This window comes from Carlito syrichta, unplaced genomic scaffold (genome assembly GCF_000164805.1).
Source record: "Carlito syrichta isolate Samal-C Ts95f unplaced genomic scaffold, Tarsius_syrichta-2.0.1 Scaffold115711, whole genome shotgun sequence".
NCBI classification, from domain to species: Eukaryota; Metazoa; Chordata; class Mammalia; order Primates; family Tarsiidae; genus Carlito; species Carlito syrichta.
In genome coordinates this window covers 126,697-152,381 of record NW_007059807.1, presented here as the reverse complement: position 1 = coordinate 152,381, position 25,685 = coordinate 126,697, and the positions used below count along the sequence as shown (strand labels likewise).

The window sequence follows — 25,685 nt, the reverse complement described above, 5'->3', positions numbered from 1 at the left end:
ACATCTAAGGTCAAGTAGTTGAAAAATTTCCTTCCTGTGACTTCTAAACCGTATTGGGATTTCTCCTATTTCCTTGTGTTCTCACTAGAAGGTCTTACTTGTAGGGGATATGGAGCTATGGCTTTGTCATAGCTTCTTTGGGAAGCTCAGTGCTGGCTAAAATGAAAATTTCTTTTTTCTTTTTTTTTTTGAGTTGAAGTCTCACTCTTTCCATATGCTAAGATTGTTTTTGTTTTCCTTAGCACATTGTCTGGCTTGGTGGAGTTTGATGGCTATTACCTAGAGAGTGATCCCTGCCTGGTATGCAATAATCCAGAAGTGCCATTCTGTGTAAGTAGTATCTTTAACTTGGACAGTCCCAAGGCTTTTAGATCAGTGGGTTTCTTGTTTCCAGGATGAATTGTTAAACATAGACGTTCATCTCCTAATGGTTGGTCACCAATAGTATGACTCTTTATCTATCGCATTTGTTACCTTAAATAGAAACTTCATCCATGGTTGAAGAATGGATTACATGGATGAATTTTTTTTTTTGTTTTTTTTTTTTTTTTGAGTTGGAGTCTCACTCAGTCGCCCAGACTGGAGTGCAGTGGCCGCTCCCGGCCACCGCAGCCTCGCCTGCTGGGCTCCAGTGATCCTTCCACCTCAGCCTTCCAAGTAGCCGGAATTACAGGCATGCGCTACCACGCCCGGCTGATTTTTTGATTTATTGTAGAGATGAGGTCTCGCTGCCCAGGTGGGTCTCGAACCCGCGGGCTCAGGCAATTCACTCACCTCAGCCTCCCAAAGGCATGGGATTACAGGCTGAGCCACCGAGTCCGGCACATGGATCAATTTTTAAGACGGCAGGATAAATCTTGAAATAATACTGTTGTGTACTCTTCTCTTTAGTATATCAAGCTGTCTTCCATTAAAGTGGACACACGGTACACCACCACCCAACAGGTTGTGAAGCTCATTGGCAGTCACACCATCAGCAAAGTGACAGTGAAAATTGGGGATCTGAAACGAACCAAGATGGTGCGGACTATCAACCTGTACTATAACAACCGAACTGTGCAGGCCATCGTGGAATTGAAAAACAAGTACGGGTTTTCAGGTTTGGGGAGGGGCAGCAGGTTTGTCAGGCTCAACGCTGGTTGCTGGCTTTGGTTCCTGGAATGGGGTAAAGTAGCACATCCCTAGAGGCCTTATATGTCCTCTTAGCCACTTCATTCATGACCAAGGGACAAAAGAGAAATACCAGCTCCTATGGATGTTGATAGAATTTATTTTTAAATTAGTCCATTAGGGCCCTAGGGATCTATGGATGCTCAACAGCCTGCCCAGGGAGGGGAAGCTGAGCGAGTGGCTTCCAAACATCTTGTGCCCATATTAACTAGAGCAGTACTATTCTATTGTTAAACCTTTTTTTTTTTTTTTTGAGTTGGAATCTCACTCTTTCACCCAGATTTGGAGTGCAGTGGCCGGGAGCCTCAACCCGCTGGGCTCAGGCAATCCTTCCGCCTCAGCCTTCCAAGTAGCTGGAACTACAGGCACGCGCTACCACGCCCAGCTAATTTTTGATTTATTGTAGAGATGAGGTCTCACCAAGTTGCCCAGGCGGGTCTCGAATCCGCATGCTTAGGCAATCCACTCACCTCAGCCTCCCCAAGCGAGGGATTACAGGCTGAGCCACCAAGCCCGGCTTGTTAAACCTTCTATGTTGGGAAGTAGTTGTCATTTCTTGGATTAAGACAACTATGCTTTTTACTCATAGAGTTTCCCAAGAAGTTTCCCTAGTATACATTCCTTCCATTTCTGCATGGTGCCTTCCCTTCCATTATCTGCTGATTTGATCTTCCTAGCCTGTGCATTCAGTGTCTGAATCAGAACATGTTATATACAGGCCAAGAGAGGCACTAGCATGGGTTATAGTGCTGACTTTCACAGAGATAGATCTCTTTTTGTTGAACTCTCAGGCATTGCTATTGGATAGAACATAGGCAGGTGCTGCTTGGATATTGAGACTTGCAGTGCTGTTCTGCACACAGAATGGAAGTATTGCTCTTGTTCCAAGAGACAGAACAAAGCTAGAGTACCAACATCAACAACTGGCCAGGAGCTCTACCTAAAGGAATTTTTCTCTTTTTCCTTGGAAAATCAGAGTTTAATATTGGTGACCTTAAAGTAAAAGCTGCCCATTAGGATGATCCATTCCCCCCCAGAGGAGGCAGATTTAATGTTTTATTGTGTTGAGTTAGCACAGCTACAGGTAGACTGTGTGGGTTCACTTGCCTAGCTCTGTGACACTGGAGAAGTTATTTAACCTCAGTTTTGGTAACTATAAGATGTAGGTGGGTTCCTGCCTTCAGGGTGTTATTTTTAGGATTAAATGAATTTGTATGTAGTAAGCGCTGAGAACAGAGCCTAGCATATAGCAAATTCTCAGTAAACATTAGCTCAAATTGTATTAATATAATCACCCTGAAATTATTATGTGCCTTTCTCTTTATGTCTTTACTTAGACATAAAGAGCCTGGACCCTGGCTTTGTTCTTCTGCCTCTCTAAAGCAATTTAGCTTCATTCTTCCAAGATTGTTGTCAGGATGGGAACTGGCTGGTTTTCCTTACTATACCTCTTACAGGCTTCGGTGTGTCATACTTTTAGAGTAATGTCTTCCCTTGTTAGGTACTTCTGTTGTTTTTCTGGAATATCAAAACGTATTGTGTATAATAGCTTAAGGCACTTGTATTCTATTTTTTTTTTAAAGAGAAAAGATAGTAGACATTTTTTAAAAAATTAGCTTGCTGTTATTTGCCAGTTTTATTTTCCTTGGAGTAACCATATAATTGCCTTAGAAAATACATAGCATAGTCCTTGTCTTCATCTCATCAGACCATCATCACTGAGGTTAAATTAGGGGATCTCAGGCCGTCTGTCTCTCCTAGGCCAGCTCGCTGGCACAAAGCCAAGAAGGTTCAGCTGACCCCTGGGCAGACAGAGGTGAAGATCGACCTGCCATTGCCCATCGTGGCCTCCAACCTGATGATTGAGTTTGCAGACTTCTATGAAAACTACCAGGCCTCCACAGAGACGCTGCAGTGCCCACGCTGTAGTGCCTCAGTCCCTGCCAACCCAGGGGTCTGTGGTAACTGTGGAGAGAATGTGTACCAGTGTCACAAATGCAGGTAAGCCACTGGTCATCCTTCAGGCCAGGGCTGTACACTTACCTTATATTTTTCTTCAATAGTCTCAGTGTGGGCAATTTCAATGTCTGGTGCCCTTATGATATTTAAAGGATTATGGGTATGTAGAGTGGGTTCAAGAGCAGAGAGGGAGGGGGAAGACTGGGGTGTGTTTGTGTACGCATGTGCACATGCTCGTGTGTGTGTGTGTGTGTGTGTGTGTGTGTGTGTGTGTGTGTGTGTGTCCTGTGGCAGGGGTCTTGGGCTGGGAGGGAGATTCCTAAGTTCTGAATATTCCTTTCTTGTTACCTACTTACTTAAGTCATTCGTTACTGTCCCTTCTATAGTCTCTGCAGTAGTTTCCAGAGTATGGATGTGCCGCAGTCCATCTCCTCAGAGTCATCCCTACTCCACCCGACTTCTGTTGCCCCACTGACCCAAACACCTTGATTTTTCAGATCCATCAACTATGATGAAAAGGATCCCTTCCTCTGCAATGCCTGTGGCTTCTGTAAATATGCTCGCTTTGACTTCATGCTGTATGCCAAGCCTTGCTGTGCAGTGGATCCCATTGAGAATGAAGAAGACAGGAAGAAGGTGAGGCTGGGTCCAGCCTAGACTCAGGGTCATGGCCTTGATCTGTACTTTGGGCTGAGCTGGTGCAGTCTAGTGTGCTTTTCCTTCTAACTCAAGCCTTCCTCAACTCTGCTTGAGTTTCAAGGCCCAGCTTATGGGAGAAAACAGAGTAGCATATTGGAACCTGTGTTTTGCATAGGATTTTGGAGAAGTATTGCTTGGTAATGAAACTAGAGTATCTCAAGGTGCAAATAACTTCAGATTTGGAAGGGCAAAAAAAGTTGAATGACTTGGCCTGTTTACACTTCATAGATTGCTTCTTATTAGAAGCTGCTGGCCTTTCCCTTGTCCAGGGGCTAGTTCCCAGTCAGCATAACATGGGGGTTTAGATATTAAAGGGCCGTGAAAAGGGGGAAACCTCTTGGGATGACAAAAGAACATTTAACTGAGAGTCAGAAGGACAAAAGTTTTAATTCCAGTTGAGCTTTTTAATACTTGTGTGACCTGGCATAAATTACTTCTCTCGGCACTGTATATTATTATATATATCATATAGGTATGTTGTATGTTATTAAAAACAATAGACCTACCTCACAGGATTATTGTGAAGTTCAGAGATAATGTATGAAACACAGTGCCTGACCTGTAGGAAATGCTTAGGAACATGGTTAGCAGTTAGGATTACTCAGGGAAGGTCTGTTTTCCTGTCTAGGCTGTATCCAACATCAATACACTTCTGGACAAAGCTGACCGAGTGTATCATCAGCTGATGGGACACCGGCCACAGCTGGAGAACCTGCTCTGCAGAGTGAACGAGGCCGCTCCAGAAAAGCCGCAGGTAATCCCAAGCTAGAAGGGGCCTTTAGAGAAGGTGTTGGGTCACGATTAGAAGACTGCCCCCGGGTGAGATCATCTTAGGGTGGAAGTCTGACAACTTACCTCTTGGGATTGCAGGATGACTCAGGAACAGCAGGGGGCATCAGCTCCACTTCAGCCAGTGTGAATCGTTACATCCTGCAGTTGGCTCAGGAGTACTGTGGAGACTGCAAGAACTCTTTTGATGAACTCTCCAAAATCATCCAGGTGGAGAATGGGGAGCAGCTCTCAAATGTGTTTTGTCCAAGTGCTATTGATGTTTTCTGTGAGGTCCTGTTGCCCTCATCCAGCAGTTCAATTCTTGGTGTTGGGCTTGCTTAGTCCTGTTGAAAGGCTGGTCAGGTATCTGTCCTAACAGCTCCCCTCCTGCTGCGGTTTCTGGCACTGGTCAGACAGCTGAGTTCATGCTAGAAAACTGAGTATATTGGCAGTGGGAAGTGAACCTAGATCTGTTTTTCTTGGCCATTATCAACTCATCTTTTAGTAGAGGGGTTACTGGTTTTTAAAAGTTGGGTGCCGTTGGTGGATTGCCTGAGCCTGCGGGTTCGAGACCCGCCTGGGCAGCGAGACCTCATCTCTACAATAAATCAAAAAATCAGCCGGGCTGCTAGCATGCGCCTGTAGTTCCAGCTACTTAGAAGGCTGAGGCGGAAGGATCGCCGGAACCCAGCAGGTCGAGGCTGCGGTGGCCGGGAGTGGCCACTGCACTCCAGTCTGGGCGACAGAGTGAGACTCCAACTCAAAAAAAAAAAAAAAAAAGTTGGGTACCAAAATACTGTTCCCTGTTTTTGATATGCCATGTTTGTAGGCTGTAGGGTAAGGGCATACCAACTGCAATCAACCAGAGTGGCCCGTGTGTCCATTGGATTGTCACAGATCTAATCTCCATGAGATGAGAGGCTGGCCAAAGACAGGGGTGCCTCATACAGGGAGAACAGCCAGGTTACCTACCCTCCAGCAGCCCAAATTGCTGGTGTACCATCTTCGCTACATATGCATATGTTTCTGACCTTCTTTGTTTTATGGGAGTTAAGAGCATGAGCCTATGATCTGAGTCTGAATTCTGACTGTGCCACTTACTTTGATAAAGCCAAGCTTCAGTTTCCTTCTCTGTAAAATGGGGATAAAATAACTGGTAGGGTTATTGAGAAGGTTCGATTATACCTCTGTAATGTGTGTCAAGCATTTTTCAAAGCAGAACTAATTTTCCTTTATCTCCTTATTTTAATTGCTAGTTTTATTTTTGCCTTTTTGTTCTTAGAAAGTTTTTGCTTCACGTAAAGAGTTGTTGGAATATGACCTGCAGCAAAGGGAAGCAGCCACCAAATTATCCCGGACCTCTGTGCAGCCCACGTTTACTGCCAGCCAGTACCGCGCCTTGTCTGTCTTAGGCTGTGGCCACACCTCCTCCACCAAGTGCTATGGCTGCGCCTCAGCTGTCACAGAACATTGTATCACACTACTTCGAGCTCTGGCCACCAACCCAGCCCTGAGGCACATCCTTGTCTCCCAGGGCCTTATTCGGGAGCTCTTTGATTACAATCTTCGCCGAGGGGCTGCGTCTATGCGAGAGGAGGTCCGCCAGCTCATGTGCCTCTTGACTCGGTCAGAGCCTGAACCGTAATTATGGGTCTCATGATTCCTCTAACACTGGGGTTGGTAGCAGCAGTGATACTGGGAGCATTGGAGGGTGTGCAGAATTGTGCTTCTGACTGGCAAACAGGTTAGATAACTTATAACAGATGAAAAAATAGGAAGATATACAGGGTATGGGTGAGTACACTGGGGAGCATTGAAATCCAGGTTTCCCTGTAAATGGTAATTTGGCTGTACTTTCTTGGTTCCACTGTAGTGTTCTCAGGCAACTGTCCCTGAGTCCTGGTGAGGGAAGGAAGGGAGGGTCTGGGCACTTGGACTCAAGAAAGGCTAGCGTGGAAGAAGACAGTGGAGCAGTGGGGCTTAGGGATTAAGAACTTGGACTCTGGATTGCAAAGACTCAGGCTTCTTATCTGATACCTTGTGCTACATGCCTTGGACAAATTACTTGATTTCTCTAAGCCTGCGTTTTTCTCATTTGAAAAATACTGATAATAGTAAGTACCTTAAAGGCTTGTGATGAATATAGATGAAATATTCCGTAAATAATGACTCGTGTTTGTTGAGTACTTAGTGTTTTCCAGATCTTGCACCCACAGCTTTATATGGATTATTTACTGAGTATGTGGCATAAATTCTGGAACATGTTAGGTGCTTGATAAGTGTTACTTGCTATATTATTTACTCACTCATTTAACAAGTATTTATTAAGCATCTGCTGAAGGCCAGGCAGTGCTATAGACTCTGGGGATACAGTGGTAAATGAAATAAAGTCCCTGCCTTTGTGTGGCTTATATTCTAGATGGGGAGAATTGCACTAAACAAATAAACAGTATGATACCAGGAAATCAGATTGTGAAGAAAAGTAAAGCAGAGGTGGCAACCCTGAATACAGGAGGGCTTGCTATTTTGGACAAGGTAGTCAAGGAGGATTTCTTCGAGGAGGTGATACTTGAGCAAAGACCTGTGAGAAGAAAGGGAATGAGCCATGCCAATGTCTTGGCAGTGAGCTGTATGCCTAGGAAGCAGCAAGTGGAGAACTGAGAGACAGGTGCCTGCCAGGAGTGCTGGGGAGTGACAAGGAGGCCCGTGTAGCTGGAGAGGGAAGGATGCAGTGGGGAAAACAAAGGGGAGGAAGATTTGCACAGGGTGGGCGGGTCCAGATTCCATAGGTACTTGTAGGCCAGCAGAAGACTTTGGGTCTTATTCAGAGTGTGTCAGGAAGCAGATGAGTGGCCTGGTCTGGTTTATGCGTTTTGTTATTATTAATAAGGGCCATTATTACAAAGGGACATAGATGAAAATGTGGGAACCTTGTGGGCAATGACATGGAGGCAGATGAGGAAGACAAGGAAAGAGTTGTGACCAAGACTGAGGGTAGACTCCTAGGTTTTAGAGACTGTGACACAACCAGACAGCACCTGGGGACTCTGCAGCCTGGGACGTGGACTCCGTACGTTGGTGCTGCTCTTCCCTCATTTAATGTCTGTTCCCAGGCAAAGTGGCTGTGACATGCCCGTTTTTATTACAGATCAGGGTTTTGTGAGGCTAAACTCCTGGGAAAGAAGTAGAAAATTGGGGGTCGGGTAGTCCTAGACATAGATTTCATTTTCTCTGACTCCTTTAGCTAGAAAGGAGAACCACAACCGATTTTGAATAACGGACTATTTCTTTGCCTCCCCAGAGACAATCCAGAAGCCACCCAGCAAATGAACGACCTGATTATTGGCAAAGTCTCCACAGCCCTGAAAGGCCACTGGGCCAATCCTGATCTGGTGAGCAGGCCTAGCCATCCTCTGTGGTTCCTTCCTCACACTCCTTGTGTGTCCCCCCGCTTCCCCCTCCAGTCTTGGGAGGTGAGAAGGGGAGAAGCTGCACATTTGCAGAGCTCACTTCCCAGAATGGTTTTCCCAGGCTAGAGCCTAGAGCACAGAGGATATTTCTCTCTCTCCTTCTCTGTCTCTTTCTCTCTGTCTCTCTTTCTCATCTCTCTGATGGGCCTGCCTATGCTCAGAAGTTTTAGTTAAGAGTTCTTGGATTGGAGCTCAGACCTAAACTCAGTGTTTGGACTGACCCTTCTCTACTCACTTTCCTTCCTGTTGGCCTTCTAGGCAAGTAGCCTTCAGTATGAAATGCTGTTGCTGACAGATTCTATCTCGAAGGAGGACAGCTGCTGGGAGCTCCGGTTACGCTGTGGTGAGTGAGGGGTTTTTCAGAGAAAGGAAAGGAAGCTCCAAGGTGCAGTCCTGGCAGCAGAGTGGGAGGGGCAGAGGGAAACTGACACTTGGGCGGCTCTGCCAGAGCAGGTGTGGTGTATTTGTGATTCTGACTCTGCCGTTCCTGGCCATCCCTAGCTCTCAGCCTTTTCCTCATGGCTGTGAACATTAAGACTCCTGTGGTTGTTGAGAACATTACCCTCATGTGCCTGCGGATCTTGCAGAAGTTGATTAAACCACCTGCTCCAACCAGCAAGAAGAACAAGGTACTGGGCCAAGTGGGGGTCTGAGGCGCAAAGACAGGGCGGCAGCCCTCTTCATTCCCTGGCCAGCTGTGCCCTGCCTCCCGCGGTCTCTGCCTTACCTTGAATCACTGACCTGGCTGGGCAGCAGTGCTACATCTGCCTTAATTCAGAGAGATGGCTTGGGATTTTTGAGAAGGAAGTTTAGAGTAAAATAAACACGAAAATACAAAACATAGAGCAAAGTGGCTAACTGTGTACTGTTTCTTTCTCCAGTCACATCAAATGACTTACAGCTTGCAGAAAGTGTTGTGTTCTTTCCTGCCCTTGTGCCTTTGCACATGCAATATTATGCAGTAGTGTAAATCCTAAGGTCTGAAGCAGACTTTCTGAGTTCAAATCCCAGCTCTTCAATTTACTAGCATTGTGGCCTTGGCCAAGTTTCTTATGTTCCTCCATTTCCCCATCTACAAAATGACAATACAGTTTCTGCCTTGAAGTGTTGTGGAAAATAAATGACTTAATGCAGATCAGGTGTTCAGAACAGTGTCTGCCTAAGTTAGTTCTTAATGTTAGCTGTGGCTATATGCTATTATGTCTGCCTAGAATGTTCTTCTTCACTTTGTTAACTATTTCTTAGAAGATCTAGTTCTCCATTAGGATATCTGTTAGCTTTTTGAATTCAGGATTGTCTTTTTAAGTCTAGTATATAACATAGTCTAGCATATAGTGATTGCTTAATAAATTATTAAGTGAGTAAACACAGCCAAATTTTCATCCTAAAATAAAATCGTAGCTGAGCCACAGGTGAACTTGGCTTATACCAGCTTGTAAATTGTACAGGCTGTAATTCTCCTGGTCATGCCTGAGGCTGTCTGCCTCTACCTACCCTGGGTTGGGCCTTGGAGCATTCTGATTTCTGCTCCATCTGATAGGCCATCCCTTAGTAGGGGAATGGTCCTCGTGGCAGGAAAATTACTTTCTGAATGCTACGTACTGGGGGTTATGGTTAGGGAGGAAGCTGGGTGTTGAACGGTTTACTGTGTTTCTTGTCCTGGACTGCCCAGACAGTCCTCAGAAAAGAGAGTACCCTCCTTCCTTCCCTACAGTGAAGGATTATTTCCCCTCAGAGCTGATTCTCAGCAAATAAAATCAGCTATTGATTCAAAAGAGGAAACTCCTCCCCTCATCACCATCATTGTTTCCACAGTGTGAGGAAGGGAGGTTTTCACAAGTACTTGCTCTCTGTGCACTGAATTTTGCTCAGGTTTAACCTCAGGAGAGCAGCGATTCTCAAAATTTGGCCCACAGACCCCCGGGTGTTCCCAAGACTTTCAGGAAATCTGTGAAAACAAAGTATTTTCTTAATTATTCTAAGACATTATTTGCCCTTTTTACTCTCTTGATGTTTATGCTGATGTTGCAAAACCTTTAATACTGGTGCAACTGCTGGTGACTTAGCATGACTAGTTGGTGGCCCCAGCTGTACCAGGAGTTCTTTTCTGCTATGCATTTTTATCAAGAATGTCCTTGATGAACCAGTATAAATTAATGTTATCAAATCTCTACTCTTGAGTACTAACTTTTTTTTTTGAGTTGAGATCTCACTTTGTCACTCATGCTGCAGTGCAGTGGCATGAACAGCCTCTACCTCCTAGTCTCAGGTGATCCTTCTGTCTCAGCCTCCCAAGTAGCAGGAACTGCAGGCATGCCACCACACCTGGCTAATTTCTTGATTTCCCTGTAGAGACAAGGTCTCACTATGTTGCCCAGGCTGGTCTCGAACTCCTGGGCTCAAGCAGTCATTCCATCTTGGCCTCCCAAAGTGCTGGGATTGAAGGTACGAGCCACTGCACCTGGCCAAGTACTAATCAGTGTGACAAAATGGGAAGTACACAAAAAGCACCTCTGCCATACCCCAAGTCCAGTGGTAGTCCTGAGGAAAGTGCTTGTGGGCTGTGAGTGATACGAGCTGAGCCACTGTTTTCCACATCGCCCCCGTTGGTGCTTGAAGGCACGGCTGACTGGCAGAGTGCGGGTGTTCCATGAGGGTGCTTGGCAGACATTTTCTTCAACAATGAATTAAGTGAGCTTTAAGAAGAACTGACATAACTCCAAGAATGACCAATTCTTGGATGTATGATGTTACAGTATCATACTGGATAAAAGATGGATTTTAGTGTAAAGGACTATGAAAAGTTTATTGACAGGGTTTCAGAGTCCTCCTTACAGCTAATTTTTTAAAACTTGCAATTTGTTGAGTTTTGATGTACTGTCAATGTAAAAATGCCCACAATTAGTTGATAAAGCTGTTAGAATATTCTTCCCTTTTCTAACTATATATCTGTATGGGACCAGATTGTTTCATATGCTTCAGCCAAAACAATGTAACATGGCAGTTTGAATGTAGAAGCACATAGGAGAATCCAGATGTCTTATTAAGGCAGTCATTAAATGATTGTCAAAAATATAAAATGGTGCCACTCCTTTCTTTAAATTATTTTGTTTTGAAAAATATAAAAAATGTTATTTAGGTTGGCAAGTAATGTATTTATCCATATATTTAAATTAATTAATAAATGTCTTAATTTCTGTTTTAATTTTTAACATGGTAAATATTGATAGATATAACCACACAAACAAAAGATTTTTGAAGTCCTCAATAATATTGAGGCATAAAGCAAGTTTGTGCACTGCTGACTTAGAGTACCATCTGGTTCTATGTTGCATAGATGGGCTCTGGCTAGTTAGGCTCTTTAGATTCCAGAGCCACCCCTGACCCCTTGAAGATTTGTGCTTTGGGAAACTGCAAATCAGCCATGGGATAGAATTAGTGTATGGTGATAGGATTGTCTGTAGGAAACCAGCTACAGCTCCTCCTGCACAATAGAAATCAGTAACCTTAAGCTCAGCGTGGAGATGCTTCTGGTAAATTAGATCAGAATAGTTTACCAGGAATTCACGTTTGGGCATAAAAGATATGCATGGTGACCCTCCTGCTCTCACCTTTGCACATTGCCCCTCTGAGTGCCAGTGCCTCTCCATTGGTGCTTGACTCAGGTGTGCTTTCACATGCTCACCTTGCCCTACTCGCCTCCTCCAGGATGTCCCTGTTGAGGCCCTCACCACAGTGAAGCCGTACTGCAACGAGATCCATGCTCAGGCTCAGCTGTGGCTCAAGAGAGATCCCAAGGCATCCTATGAGGCCTGGAAGAAGTGCCTTCCAATCAGAGGTGTGTCTGTCTCTTTAAGACATGGGAACCACTCACCCTGCCTCTATCCTGACACCCCACTTTCTGTCACTCTTTTACCTACCTGTCCTTGCCACCTTTGGCCTTGTAGGGATAGATGGCAATGGGAAAGCCCCCAGCAAATCAGAGCTCCGCCATCTCTATTTGACTGAGAAGTACGTGTGGAGGTGGAAACAGTTCCTGAGTCGTCGGGGAAAGAGGACTTCCCCCTTGGATCTCAAACTGGGGCATAACAACTGGCTGCGGCAGGTAAGTGGCTGTCTCCTGGGCCCTCGGCCACTGCACCCTGGCTCCACATGCTGAGCAGTGCATTTCTGCCCCCTGCCACGTGTCTATTCTGCCTTCTCTTCTTTCTCTCTGCTTTTCTTATTTCTTTTCAAACAGGAAGTAGGTAGAAGTTCTTGGTTGCAGCCACCAGCATGGTGGACTGGCCAAAAAACTTTTTCTGCCTTTCTTGTTGAGCTGCTTGTGCACTCTATTCTCTTCCCTGACAACTTCAGTTCCCTCTTCTCCTTCCATCTTTCACATCTTCCACTAGCCTTCCCTCCCTCTTCTTTCTAGCTAATGTTTTAAAGGATTGAAGTAACTATATATTACTCTATTTGTCCCCTTAGATGATAAGTGAGAAATATTTGGTGTATGTTAAATGACAGTATTTAGCATATAAGTGCCCCCCCACAATTATCAAAGTCTTTGCTAAGGAAGATCCCTGCTTGTTTTTTTTTCCTACTTCCTTTATCTTAGGTATATTCTCCAAGTTTCTTGGAGAAATCTCCATGAAGAAGAAAGACTCTTTAGCAGCCTCTTTCCTAGGCTCCAACAGTCGGATATTGTGTTAGTGGTGATACTTACCTATAACCTTTTCCTAGAGAGGTTCCCAGAGGACTTCTCCTGAATGGGTGGCAGTTGACTCTGCCCTGCTGGGGGTCTGGTGAGACAGGGAGTCATCTGAGCCCAGGGCCTCTCCTCTCCCCTCTCCTGCAGGTGCTCTTCACTCCAGCGACCCAGGCTGCACGACAGGCAGCCTGTACCATTGTGGAGGCGCTAGCCACTGTTCCCAGCCGCAAGCAGCAGGTCCTCGATCTCCTCACCAGGTACCATTTGGGGGTGGAAAGGGAAGGGTGGTTGGATTTCATGAGAGCCTCTCCCTCTTCGCCAGGGGTTCCAAAAATCAGGATGTTGGGAGGCATGTCTGTGTGGTCCATAACTTTCTAATTCCATGTAGAAGACCCAGAAATAATAAAGTGTTAAAAAGCCGAATTTTATTGATAGTAGTAGTAGTGCAACAGCAGCAGCTAATATTTATTGAGATCTTATGAGCACATAAATGCTTGGCATGCATTACCTCATTTAATCTTCTTATAGCAATAAGTGTTAGCATATGAATGGTTAGAGTCTGTGACATTCATTCCTGTGCTGTGCTCTGAATTCTTCTCAGGTATGGGGAATTCTCCAGTGGTAGTTTGGGGCTTTTTCAGATGCCCCTCTGGAAGGAGGAGGGAGAAGACAGATAGCAGAAGTTAGGAAAGATGGAAGGAGAAAAGGGAGCTCTTGGAACCATCAGAACTGTTAGAGTTCTTGACTAGTGAGTACTCTGTTCCTCTTTCTGGCAGTTACCTGGATGAGCTGAGCATAGCTGGGGAGTGTGCGGCTGAGTACTTGGCTCTCTACCAGAAGCTCATCACTTCCTCCCACTGGAAAGTCTACTTGGCTGCTCGGGGAGTCCTGCCCTATGTGGGCAACCTCATCACCAAGGTGTCCCACCTCACTGCCCTGGAGAGTCCCCTTCCCTGATTCTCCTGTCATTGTACTCTGGTATAAACTTCACCGTATTGTTTTTTTGAGAAAAGATATTTGGTGAAAAATATTATTTTTCTGACTATTTATTATGTGGTGATGGCAGTCTCTTGGGGGCATTCAGGTTGTTTACACTTTTTTTTTTTTGAGTTGGAGTCTCACTCTGTCACCTAGACTGGAGTGCAGTGGCCGTTCCGGGCCACTGCAGCCTCGACCTGCTGAGTCCCATGATCCTTCCACCTCAGCCTTCTAAGTAGCTGGAACTACAGGCGTATGCTACCATGCCCGGCTAATTTTTGACTTATTGTAGAGATGAGGTCTCGCCATGTTGCCCAGGCGGGTCTCGAACCCACGGGCTCAGGCAATCCACTCACCTCAGCCTCCCAAGGCGCAGGATTACAGGCTGAGCCACCGAGCCCAGCTGTTTACGCTTTTTAAGCCATCCTTAACAACATCACAACTGAACTTGGCTTCTTGGAAAGGAGTTCTACAAGGGCTAGAATAAGAAGATGTCACTACCGAGTATCTGCTTGATGCTGCAAGCTCCTGGGACAGTGGTAGAGGTAACTGGTATTCTTGGCAGTGCTGTCACATTGATTGTATTCGTTATCCACAGGAAATAGCCCGCTTGCTGGCCCTGGAGGAGGCTACCCTGAGCACGGATCTGCAGCAGGGCTATGCCCTTAAAAGTCTCACAGGTAGAGAGAGCCATCTGGCCCTTCATTTAGGGCCCTCTGGGCATGTTTTAGGGACTGACTTTTAGTTACTTGGATGCTGGATTGATTTTCTTCCCTCTTGTATTGACCACTATGTAGATTTTAGCTCTGCATTTTTCTCTTCATTGATGGGTTTACATTTTTTGAACTTCTCTTTGCTATTGACCAGTTCAGTTTATTGAGCACCTGCATTGTGCCCTGCACAAAGATAGATTCTCCCTGCTTTTTGAATTGCTCTTAATCTTTTGAAGACAGACCTTCCTTATTTTTATTCTTATCCAGAGATCTCACAGCAACTTTTTCTTGTCCCCACAGGCCTTCTCTCCTCCTTTGTTGAGGTGGAATCCATCAAAAGACACTTTAAAAGTCGCTTGGTGGGTACTGTACTGAATGGATATCTGTGCTTGCGAAAGCTGGTAGTACAGAGAACCAAGCTGATTGATGAGACGCAGGACATGCTGCTGGAGATGCTGGAGGACATGACCACAGGTAGCACTGCCTAGCAGCCTAGTGCCCAAGACTCACATGTCCCTTCAGGGGCTGGCTGGTGCATTCATCTGACATCCCCCAGTTCCGCAGAGCCAGAGGAGGGATGGCTAACATCTCCCCACATTCAAGGAGAGAGTCTCATCTCTCAAGAGAGTGTTGGCTCCTGGTGTTGTAAATTCTAGAGCTGTGCTTCATCAATTTGGACTTTTCATGTTGAGCTCTTAGAGCAGGAAGAGGTCAGGTTCTCAGATTGGTATCTTCCATGAGTCTGGAAAATTCTCAGCCATTATCTTTTTAATTGCCTCAGCTGCATTCTCTCTCTTTTCCTTATGAAATTCCCTTTTCACTCTGTCATTCATGTCTCTCCATCTCTCATAGTGTTCATCTCTATATTTACACTGCATTTTGGACAATTTCTTCAATTCATTAATTTTCCACTATGTGTAGTCTAGTTAATCTGCTCATTGAGTTCTTGTAGTTAGTTTTTAGTTTCTTGTTTTTTATTCATGTTTCCCATCTCTTTTATGACCTTTAAGCATATTAAACATATGTGTGTCTGATAATTCTAGAATGTGACATATTTCTGGGCCTGCTTCTGCTATTATTATGGCTCTTACTCATGGTGCCTTAAGTCTTGTTGTCTTTTCTGATTTTTGACTGTGACCTCATATTTTTGAACTTTATCTGTAGAAATTCTTTAGGACCCGGGCAAAGATGAATTTTTCCGGAGAGAATTTATAACTGCTTCTGTGAGGCATTGCAGGGCACTGCTGTCCCAGTTCTGAGCTTCAGGTTTTTCCAACTTTCTAGGTAGTAGGAGATTTGAGCTACAGACTCCTATGAGTGGATGGTTTGCCACGAGGTCTCAGAGAAGATTTTTTTCCCCCCACTCATTGCTAAAATTTAAGGAAAGACAATTTCCTTTCAGTTATTTGTTTTGGAGAAAGGGAGAGTTATATTTCTAGTTGATCCTTACACCAAGGGTGTAGCTCTTCTGAGGTCCCAGATTTGTGTTTGTAGGGGTGGAGGTGGTTCCTGCTAGACTACCTACCTTGTGGATTTGGGCTTTATCCAGCTGTCAAATCTGGGCAGGTCTTGTAAACTAAAGCTCAGGGCACAAACTGACCAGTGTTTTGCTCCCTGGGTTTCTGATTCCTCTTAGTTTTTGGATTTTGGTTCTTCTTTGCTAGTATGGCAGTTCACTGTTACATTTTTAGCCAGCATTTTAAATTGTTTTTAAGTGGTGGAGAGTGAGACATAGGCCAGGGAACCCCATTTATCTTATTGCCTGAATGTAAGTCCTCTGATGCCATTTTTATCAGCCATGTTTAACTGGTTTGTGACCTGCTCAATGGGACTCTTTTAGAAACCATATTTTTCTCCCTTTTATATGACATGAAATTATTTTTTTGGCTTATAGTCAGCAGTCCACCTAATCTTCTAGAATGAAGCTTAAAGCTATAACTGCCTATGATTTGACTGAAATACAGTTGGGATTATATGACATTTTTTGAGTGCCTGTTTTGGGGAAGGGGATGATGCTAAGTTGAATAAAACATAGGCCTTCTCTTCAAGGAGGTTCTGTCCTGAAAGAGAGAGTGAGCAAGACATGTACACAGCTAACCATGATGCAGTATGTTGTCTAGGGTGTTAGGAGTTTCAAATCAAATGTGGTCTGGGTATAAAATCAATCAGTATCAGATTTCCAATTGAGCTATTGATATTGCTATGTAGAGCATTTAAAGACTTACAAAGCAGAAGGAATCTGTCAGCAAATTTCATTTAAAGTCTTATCTCAGTATCCGTGGGCAAGGCTCTTTCCTAACTAACTTGGCCACTTTGATCTCTGGCAGGTACAGAGTCGGAAACCAAAGCCTTCATGGCTGTGTGCATTGAGACAGCCAAGCGCTACAATCTGGATGACTACCGGACTCCTGTCTTCATCTTTGAGAGGCTCTGCAGCATCATTTATCCCGTAAGCAATGTGGTGTTTCCTATGGTTTGCAAGTGTTGGCATGAGCTGCTTTGCCATGAAACCTCTTGGTGATTTGATATAGTCATAGAAATCTTACTATCTATGGGCCATTTAGTTCACACTTCAGGAAGATCCACTGCCATAAAACAGAAGCAATTTTCCTCTTCCTAGTGATAGGAAATCTAATGACCTTCCTTGGTCTTATTTTCTAGATTCAAGAATCTTTTGTTTTGTTTTGAAACTTCGTCTGACTTCTGTTGCCAAAATCCTCTTGCTTAGCCAATCCAACGTACTGTGGAAGAAGCAGTATTGAACTAGAGCATAAAGATGTTTTCACTCCCTTCTTTTTCCACCTCTTGTTTTGTACACATGTAGTGTGTATGTTTTTTTTTTTTCCCTAGCCTGATCTCTATAGAAGCAGAGTATGATCCAAAGACCCCCTTCCATTTTTGAGGAAGGATAAAGAATACCAGTTCTTCTCATCAGTTAGTGATGAGAGATCATTAGGGGTGGGTGTATGTAAGCATCATGTCACATAGAGAAACTCTCTTCTTGACTTCAGGGTCATCAGTGACAGAGTCATCAGATTTGCTAGCATTGAATGAGACCAGCAGGTGGAGGAAGGAAAATCCACCCACCTCTCCACCCCCGTACCCCAGTTCAGCAATAGAGTTTTCATATGTCACTTGTTTGCTTGCTTTGTTAGGCTCTGTCTCCTAATCCACCCGTAGGGTTTAGAGGAGATGTTTTATATTTAAGGCTACTTGAATTATATTTGGGGTTTTTTGAATGACCTCTGAACTTCCTTTCCTTTCTATTTCTAAATATGTAAAGGGCTTGTTGAATTTGATGTGTCCCTCAAAGTGTGCATACAACAAGATAGCATGGTATAACCCCTCTGCCATCTCTTTTGATGCATCTTTCTCTCTGTCCTTTAGGAGGAGAATGAAGTTACTGAGTTCTTTGTGACCCTGGAAAAGGATCCCCAACAAGAAGACTTCTTACAGGGCAGGATGCCTGGAAACCCATATAGCAGCAATGAGCCAGGCATCGGGCCACTTATGAGGGATATAAAGAACAAGATTTGCCAGGACTGTGACTTGGTGGCTCTCCTGGAGGATGATAGTGGAATGGAGGTAATGAGCATAGTACTTCCTCATCTGTAAATTGAGGTTAATGATTCTACCTTTCTACCTCACCTGATGCTAAGGTTACTAACCTGTAAAAGGCTCTGTCCAGTACCTGGCATGAAGTAAGCAAATGGTTAGTGGCCATTGGTTGCAGTGGTAGTGGATTTTTATTATGATCATGCTTTTGGCAGAGGCTTTCCAATGAGTCCAAGTTAATTGAGCTCCCTAAATACCCACATTTTAGCCTCCGTGCAGGTTTATGGCACTGTATCCAATCCCCTCTGGCAGATAACCTCTAGGTCTGGTGTTGTCACATACATGGTGAAAAGCTTGCTGGGTAAAATAGAGAAAGCTGCTTTTTCTGTGTTGAGCCTGCAATGGACTCATGATGGGAGAAGGTCCTTTAGAGGCGTTTCTAAATTGGAATCCATGGTTGGGTTAAGGTTGTTTGTAACCTCTGAAATAAAGCACAAAATTCTGTGTGTTATGCACATGTGCAATTTTTTTTTTAGAGTGGGAGAGTTGATACTGGGGTCCATGACACAAAAATTATGAATTAGAATCCCTGCCATAAAGTGCCCTTTGATCTTGAAATTTACTTGCCTTATAATTACAGCTTCATCTACTTTTCTGTTCAGCTTCTAGTGAACAATAAAATCATTAGTTTGGACCTTCCTGTGGCTGAGGTTTACAAGAAGGTCTGGTGTACTACGAATGAGGTATGTGGTTGTTTCTTGCTTCAAGGTGTGGTTTTACTTTTCTGACTTCTGCAGACCTGTACCAGCAGGAGCTGTTAATCATCATTTACCCAGCTTGTAGCAGAACTTGTAAGCTTTACTTCTCCTGTTTGTGGTTGTGTGGAGAAAACTAATCATCTTGTCCTGCTCTGGAGGCATCTAACAAAGGTCAAAGAACTTCAGTAAAGCACAGACATTTTCTGTTTGTGCACAGCACAGGCTGAGCTGTGTAAGTTCTTGAATCCCAAAGATTTGAGACCAGGTGGTATCTGAGAATGCAGAGTGGTAGGGAACACTTGCTGTCTTGTACTCTTTATATGGATATCTCTCAACTGAAATTAATTCTCAGCTTTTGTGGAACTGCTCACTTAGCAGACCGTTTTCCAGTAGCTGCTTCTAGGAGCAGTTTCTGTTTCACTAGTTGGGGAACTGAGGCTCATACAGGCTGCTGTTCTTGAGGTGGGGAGAGGGAAAGAAGTAAGGCTAGCACGCTGGGCCTTTTGACCACCACAGTGCTACCTATCCACTTGTGGACGTTTTAGACCTTCCACTTGACCTTTCTCTCCTTTTTCAATCTCCCTCTGTCCCTTTCTTTCCTCTCTTCCTGTTTCTTCTTCTTCCCCTACCTTTCCCTCTTTTCTTGCTGTTTTCCCCCTTCTCTTCTATTAGGAGGATCTTTAGTAAGTGAATCAAATAAATAACTTAATTACAACAAACTAGTATACCAGTGAAGCACAGCAAACATTTGTATACTTAGTCACAGATATTTCTGTAGAATTTAAGAAACTAAATTGTCAGTTTACTATTCATAAATTTTGGCCCTTAATTTGTTACACATTTTTGCCTCTCTCCTTTTTCTTCACCCACTGAGCTAGGAATCTACTGTTTCCTGCTGGGCTGCTGCCAGTTGGGTTGATGTAGCACTGTTGGCAGGACAGGCAGAGGACTGTCCCAGCCAATATATCTTGTCACTGACATTTTAGTATCAAAACAGAATGATACAGATTTAATCCCCGATGCGCATAAAAAATTAAGACCAGTCTTCTATGGGTACTCTTATAAATGGTAGTGAACCCAAAATATGCATGAGGACATTCTCCTTGAATCATGAGACAAGACGAAGTTGAGAATCACTAGCTCTCATATTGGCGTGCTTAGTACACTGAGAGGTGCTTTTGCAAGGTCCAGAGTTTGTGGTAGCTATTTGTCTGGGCTTTCAACTTCCCTTCCCTATTTTGCCCTCCATTTTCCTGATAAGCCGTCTATCCTTTTAGCTACCGACTAGGACCTGTTGTTTTCTATTTCTGTTCTGTTTCTGTGTGTCTGTCATCTGCGGGGGTTCTCTCTCTGGGCAGTTCTCACTGGGCTTCCATAGCAGGAAACACTTCTGGAATTGGCTTTTCTGGCAGGTTCTCTCCTTCCAGAGTTTCCTCTCCTGGAGCTAAGCATGAACTTGGAGACAGGCAGCTCAAATTAGTATGTTGCCAAGGCCCCCACTTAATTTCATAGAGTGTGACTTTGCACTCCTGTTTGTCATTTATAAAATGAGAATAACATATACTAGAGCAACTAGCTTAGTACATGACATTTAGTGAATGCTCCTGATCTCCAATTTAGTAAAGTTTCTGTAATCTTCTACTTTACAATAGGTTTGTTTCTTATCATTCCAATCAAGTTATGGGTATAGTTTTGAGAAATTTGGAACTCTGTCCTTGTATGGTTATATAAAGACCTCTGAATCTCTGTAGTCATAGACTAATACAGAGGGTGCCAAAAAATGTATATACATTTTAAGAAGGGAAAGACTGTATTAAAATTATAATACTCGATATATACTGATAATAAGTGATGAATGAAAGTCACGTTTGATCATGTTTGACTTCTGCAATTATAAGAAGTGCTCAAAGTGGCTACCATCAGTGTCCAGGCACTTCTGCTTATGCCGAACTGAAAGTAATACATAGAAAACATCTCTTAAAATGTGTATACATATTTTTGGCACCCTGCTATATTCTCTTTTTCTGTTTTGATTCCTGAGACTTTGATCTAAATGGCCTCACATGTCCTGGGTAGTAGTAGTCAGGGAAAGATTTTACTCCTGAAGGAGGCATAGGTTTGGAATGAAACCTGGACTGATAGCTGGATAACTTTTCTTTTTTTAAAATTAAGTCGGGGTCTCACTCTCTTGCCCAGGCTGGAGTGCAGTGGCACACTTATGGCCACCACAGCCTTGACCTGCTTGTCTCAGGAGAGCCTTCCACTTCAACCTTCCAAGTAGCTGGGACCACATGGCAATCTAATTTTTTAATTTATTGTAGAGACAAGGTCTCTCCATGTTGCCCATGTTGGTCTTGAACTCCTGGGTTCAGGCATTTCTCTCACCTCGGCGTCCCTAAGTGCTGGGATTACAGATGTGAGCCACCATGCCTGACCTAGATAACTTTTAATGAGCTATTTAACCTTGTATAAAAGGATAATAAAGTGTTTAATTAGCATAGAATCTAGCACAGAGCAAAGCATCCAATAAGTAATTGTATTATTACATAGTATGTTGATAAAATTGAATGAAATAGTGTCTGTAAAATGTTTCATGCAATGTTAGCTTTAGTATATACTCAACAAAATTAGCTTCCTTTTTCCTAAAGTCAATTTCAATGCATTTGAATTCTAGGAAATGTTATAGTTAAGACCTTGATACTAAGACATGAACAAGATCAGGTAGTTCCTTGCATTTTTCTGGGCCTATTTATCAGTGCCTTTCTCCAACTTTCTCTGCTTAGGGAGAGCCCATGAGGATTGTTTATCGTATGCGGGGGCTGCTAGGTGATGCCACTGAGGAGTTCATTGAGTCGCTGGACTCTACCACGGGTAGGTCACAATAGTGCTGCACATTGGACTTGAGGTTTGGAGTTAATGAGGGGCACACTCCCCAGGACTGATGGGGATTCTCACCAAATACTCTTATATTCCTGCATCAGAATTGTGGGAATTCTTTCTCCAACTGAAGAAGAATATAGGCATCTGTGGCCTGATTTAGGTACCTCTGGGTATTAAAAAAAAAAAAAAAATCAAACTTTTAGGAGAAAAAAATACAATTAGCAATAAACATGAGTTTAGATTTTTTTAAACTTAGTTCTTTCTCCTCCTCCCACTTGATGGTAGTAGTGTTTATGTTTTCACATTTGAGTAATTTAATTGACTTGAACCTTAAAAAGCTCCTACTAGGAACAAAATAGTATAGGCTGTGTCTTTACTGGAGATATGAAAAGGGACTGTCAACCTGGAAGAGGGTGCTCTTATTCTGGGCTGGTTTATTCCCATCTTCACCTTCTCCTCCATTTCTGCTTGGCTTCCCTTCACCCCTAGATGAAGAAGAAGATGAAGAAGAAGTATATAAGATGGCTGGTGTGATGGCCCAGTGTGGGGGCCTGGAATGCATGCTTAACAGACTGGCAGGGATCAAAGATTTCAAGCAAGGACGCCACCTTTTAACAGTGAGTTGGGAGCAGTGAGTTATGAGGACCAGCCTTTGGGCATTACGAGAGGCCCCTATGGAAATAAGTTTGTGGCCATTGTGCCTTTTTTTTTTTGAGTTGGAGTCTCACTCTGTTGCCCAGACTGGTGTGTGGGGCTGCTCCCGGCCACCGCAGCCTCGACCTGCTGGGCTCCGGCGATCCTTCCGCCTCAGCCTTCCAAGTAGCTGGAACTAAGGCGCATGCTACCATGCCCGGCTGATTTTTGATTTATTGTAGAGATGAGGTCTCGCCAAGTTGCCCAGGCGGGTCTCGAACCCGCGGGCTCAGGCAATCCACTCACCTCAGCCTCCCAAAGGCGGGGGCTTACAGGCTGAGCCCCTGAGCCCAGCTCCATTGTGCCATTTAACCCTAGAGGGCAGCATGGTGCCATGGCCCAGTGCAAACCAATGAAGGACCTGGCAGCCCTCTACATCTTAGACATCCATATTTCCTGCCTCCTGGCCCACTCTCCGTAAAAATCAGGGTGATGATAACCTTCTCTGATACTTCTTTCTTCAACTATGCAGCCAATATCTGATTGCCTTTCCTCAAATAACTGCATTTGCATTAATTATTATTATTATTTTATTACTTATAAAATGGATTTTGTAATGTAGCTTATTTCTCGTATGGTTTTGTTTGGGTGTTCATCCAGTTAATCTCATTAGTAAGGATTAGAAGATCCCAGAGGCACCACAAATATTACCCTATTATTTTCACACACACACACCTTGCCCCGGGTCTATGAGAACAAGATTATTGTGGCTTTGCTTTAAATGACCTACCTGGTTCTGAGCTCCCATAGGCCATGTGCTTTGAGATCATTTTGTTTACTATTAGTTCAGTGTCTGAGTTGGCTCCATGACAACACCTGTTCCATTAGGAATGTTGTTATTCCTATAATTTCAGAGATGGTAGAGGTATACCCAGCCCACAGGAGCTACCTCAGGAGACCATTGCTATTTAAAATGGTAGCCTAATGTGAGAGCACAGCCATCTTTCGCATCTCCTTAAGGATCACTTCTCCCTCGTGTCCCCTGCAATTTAGGAGGAGCAGCTGCTGATTGTACATGACCCCTCTTAGACACTTCCATCCTGCTGCTCTCATGTCATGCACTCTCAGGGGTTCTCATTGATTTTCAATGGCTTTTCTTGTCAGGTGCTGCTGAAATTGTTCAGTTATTGCGTGAAGGTGAAAGTCAACCGGCAGCAGCTTGTCAAACTGGAAATGAACACCTTGAATGTCATGCTGGGGACCCTAAACTTGGTAAATAGTGCAGGCTGCAAATGATGAAGAGTGGGCCTTGGAAGTCCTGGGTGGGAGAAAAGCAGCTCAGTTCTGGGCTCAGATGAAATGAACTTAGGGCCTCTTCAAGCCCTTCATCTGTCTGGCTGGCTGGTGCAGAGGCTTGGGTCTTTTCAGCTGGCTCTTTTCCTCCTGCTCACTAACTCCCCTTTACCCACTCCATGCTACTGCCATGGGCACCCAAGAGCTTCTGTACTCCTTTCTTGAATTCAGGTCAGCGTCAAAAGGAAAGCAGTCCATTAAAAGTCCAATATACACAAATGGGAAAGTAGTGCCCTTCTCCTCAGAGCAGCCAAGAAAGAGTTATGAAAAATGTTTCACCATCTCAGAAGCCCATGTGCTCGTCTCCCTCTTGGAATATGCATGCACAGTGTCTGGAAGTTAAGGCCATGAAGGGCATCCTTGAGAGCTGATGCCATCAGCTGTGAGTGGCTGCGGTCTTATTCTGAGAGTGACTGGGTCTTCTTCTCCCACAGGCCCTGGTAGCTGAGCAAGAAAGCAAGGACAGTGGGGGTGCAGCTGTTGCTGAACAGGTGCTTAGCATCATGGAGATCATTCTAGATGAGTCCAATGCTGAGCCCCTGAGTGAGGACAAGGTGAGTGGGACCCACCCCTCCATCCATACACACTGGGGACCTATGCTGTCTCATGGCCAACAACAGGCTTGTTTGTGTCTAGCTGAGCTCACCCAAGAAAACTGAACTTGCTCAAGTCATGGGAATGGGAAGACTTAGCTCATACACTTATCTCATACATCATTGCATTGAAACTTGGAATCTTTGCATTCGAAGGAAACAAAGTGGCTAAGAATATTCTTTCACTCAAGCTATTCCTTAAAGGAATCCTAGCATGTCCCAGCAAATAGACAGGGGCCTTAGTCCAACCCTTCATTTCACAGTCCAGAAATGCTAAGTCCAGAGAAATGAAGTGAGCTGTTCAGTGTTATATATAATTAGGCCTAGAACCTAGGTCTCCAACTTCCATTTCAGTTTCTTTCCTCTGGCTGTCCCCATAACTTCCTCCATCCGTATTGGTGCTAATGATTTGGCTAGAGCTATGACTAAATGAATGTCCAGTAGCCTCTATCCTCTTGAGTGTATTGGTATATTGACCTGGTATATAATGCCTGAAACTATTAACAGTACCATCACAGAAACTTAGAAACTAATTTCTCAGTGAAACTCATTCTGTTTATTATTCCCCGGAAAGTACTGAGACACAGTTCTTCTAGGGCTACTCCTGCTGGCTCTGATGGAAGTAGATCACCTTTAGGGGCCAGATGTTGGCTGCAGCCACAGTCCTGACTGCATGAATGGGTCTTCCACCTACTTTTCTGTTGCAGGGCAACCTCCTCCTGACGGGTGACAAGGATCAACTCGTGATGCTCCTGGACCAGATCAATAGCACCTTCGTTCGCTCCAACCCTAGTGTGCTCCAAGGCCTGCTTCGCATCATCCCATACCTTTCCTTTGGAGAGGTGGAGAAGATGCAGATCTTGGTGGAGCGATTCAAACCATACTGCAGCTTTGATAAGTATGTTCTTGGATTTATAGTGAAATGAGTCCCCACAAAATCCCTGAAACTAGTTCTGTGAGATAAGAAAGAATCACCTAAATTTCTATTAGATTTTTGTATACTTGTTCTGGCATTTAAGGGACTCAGTCTAGTTGGGGAGTCAATAGTTAAAATATATTGTTTTAAAGTATCAATTGGGCCAGGCGTGGTAGCTCATGCCTGTAATCCCAGCACTTTGGGAGGAAGAGGTGAGAGGATTGCCTGAGCCCAGGGGTTTGAGACCAGTCTGAGCAACCTGGTGAGACCTCATCTCTACAATAAATCAAACAATTAACCTAGCATGGTGGCATGTGCCTGTGGTTCTAGCTACTTGGAAGGCGAAGGCGGATGGATCACTGAGCCCGCCAGGTCGAGGTTGTGGTGGCTGTGAGCATGCCACTGCACTCTATCCTGAGCAACAAAGGGAGACTTTGACTCAAAAAAAAATTCTTTTTTAAGTATCAACTGGCTAGGCAGAGAAGGTGAAGTGTCTGGTGAGCTGGGAAGGGAGTATGACAAGATGGAGTCACTTGTGCAAAAG

At 44.2% G+C, this 25,685-nt stretch overlaps 1 protein-coding gene across 2 annotated transcripts in view; it reads left to right on the top strand.

Annotated features, from left to right (window-relative positions):
• UBR4 (ubiquitin protein ligase E3 component n-recognin 4) overlaps nt 1–25,685 on the top strand; it is a 139,185-nt gene that overhangs the window by 94,834 nt on the left and 18,666 nt on the right. For both annotated transcript variants that reach the window (XM_021706503.1, XM_008073544.2), the window contains 24 exons: nt 243–330; nt 892–1,085; nt 2,932–3,171; nt 3,627–3,765; nt 4,457–4,582; nt 4,699–4,827; nt 5,882–6,225; nt 7,901–7,991; nt 8,328–8,412; nt 8,571–8,698; nt 11,778–11,907; nt 12,017–12,174; nt 12,910–13,019; nt 13,539–13,680; nt 14,339–14,420; nt 14,754–14,927; nt 16,781–16,902; nt 17,841–18,038; nt 18,671–18,751; nt 21,550–21,637; nt 22,136–22,263; nt 23,444–23,551; nt 24,067–24,186; nt 24,933–25,123. In XM_021706503.1, the coding sequence (XP_021562178.1) occupies nt 243–330; nt 892–1,085; nt 2,932–3,171; nt 3,627–3,765; nt 4,457–4,582; nt 4,699–4,827; nt 5,882–6,225; nt 7,901–7,991; nt 8,328–8,412; nt 8,571–8,698; nt 11,778–11,907; nt 12,017–12,174; nt 12,910–13,019; nt 13,539–13,680; nt 14,339–14,420; nt 14,754–14,927; nt 16,781–16,902; nt 17,841–18,038; nt 18,671–18,751; nt 21,550–21,637; nt 22,136–22,263; nt 23,444–23,551; nt 24,067–24,186; nt 24,933–25,123 (3,396 nt within the window). The remainder of the gene's footprint in view (nt 1–242; nt 331–891; nt 1,086–2,931; nt 3,172–3,626; nt 3,766–4,456; nt 4,583–4,698; nt 4,828–5,881; nt 6,226–7,900; nt 7,992–8,327; nt 8,413–8,570; nt 8,699–11,777; nt 11,908–12,016; nt 12,175–12,909; nt 13,020–13,538; nt 13,681–14,338; nt 14,421–14,753; nt 14,928–16,780; nt 16,903–17,840; nt 18,039–18,670; nt 18,752–21,549; nt 21,638–22,135; nt 22,264–23,443; nt 23,552–24,066; nt 24,187–24,932; nt 25,124–25,685) is intronic.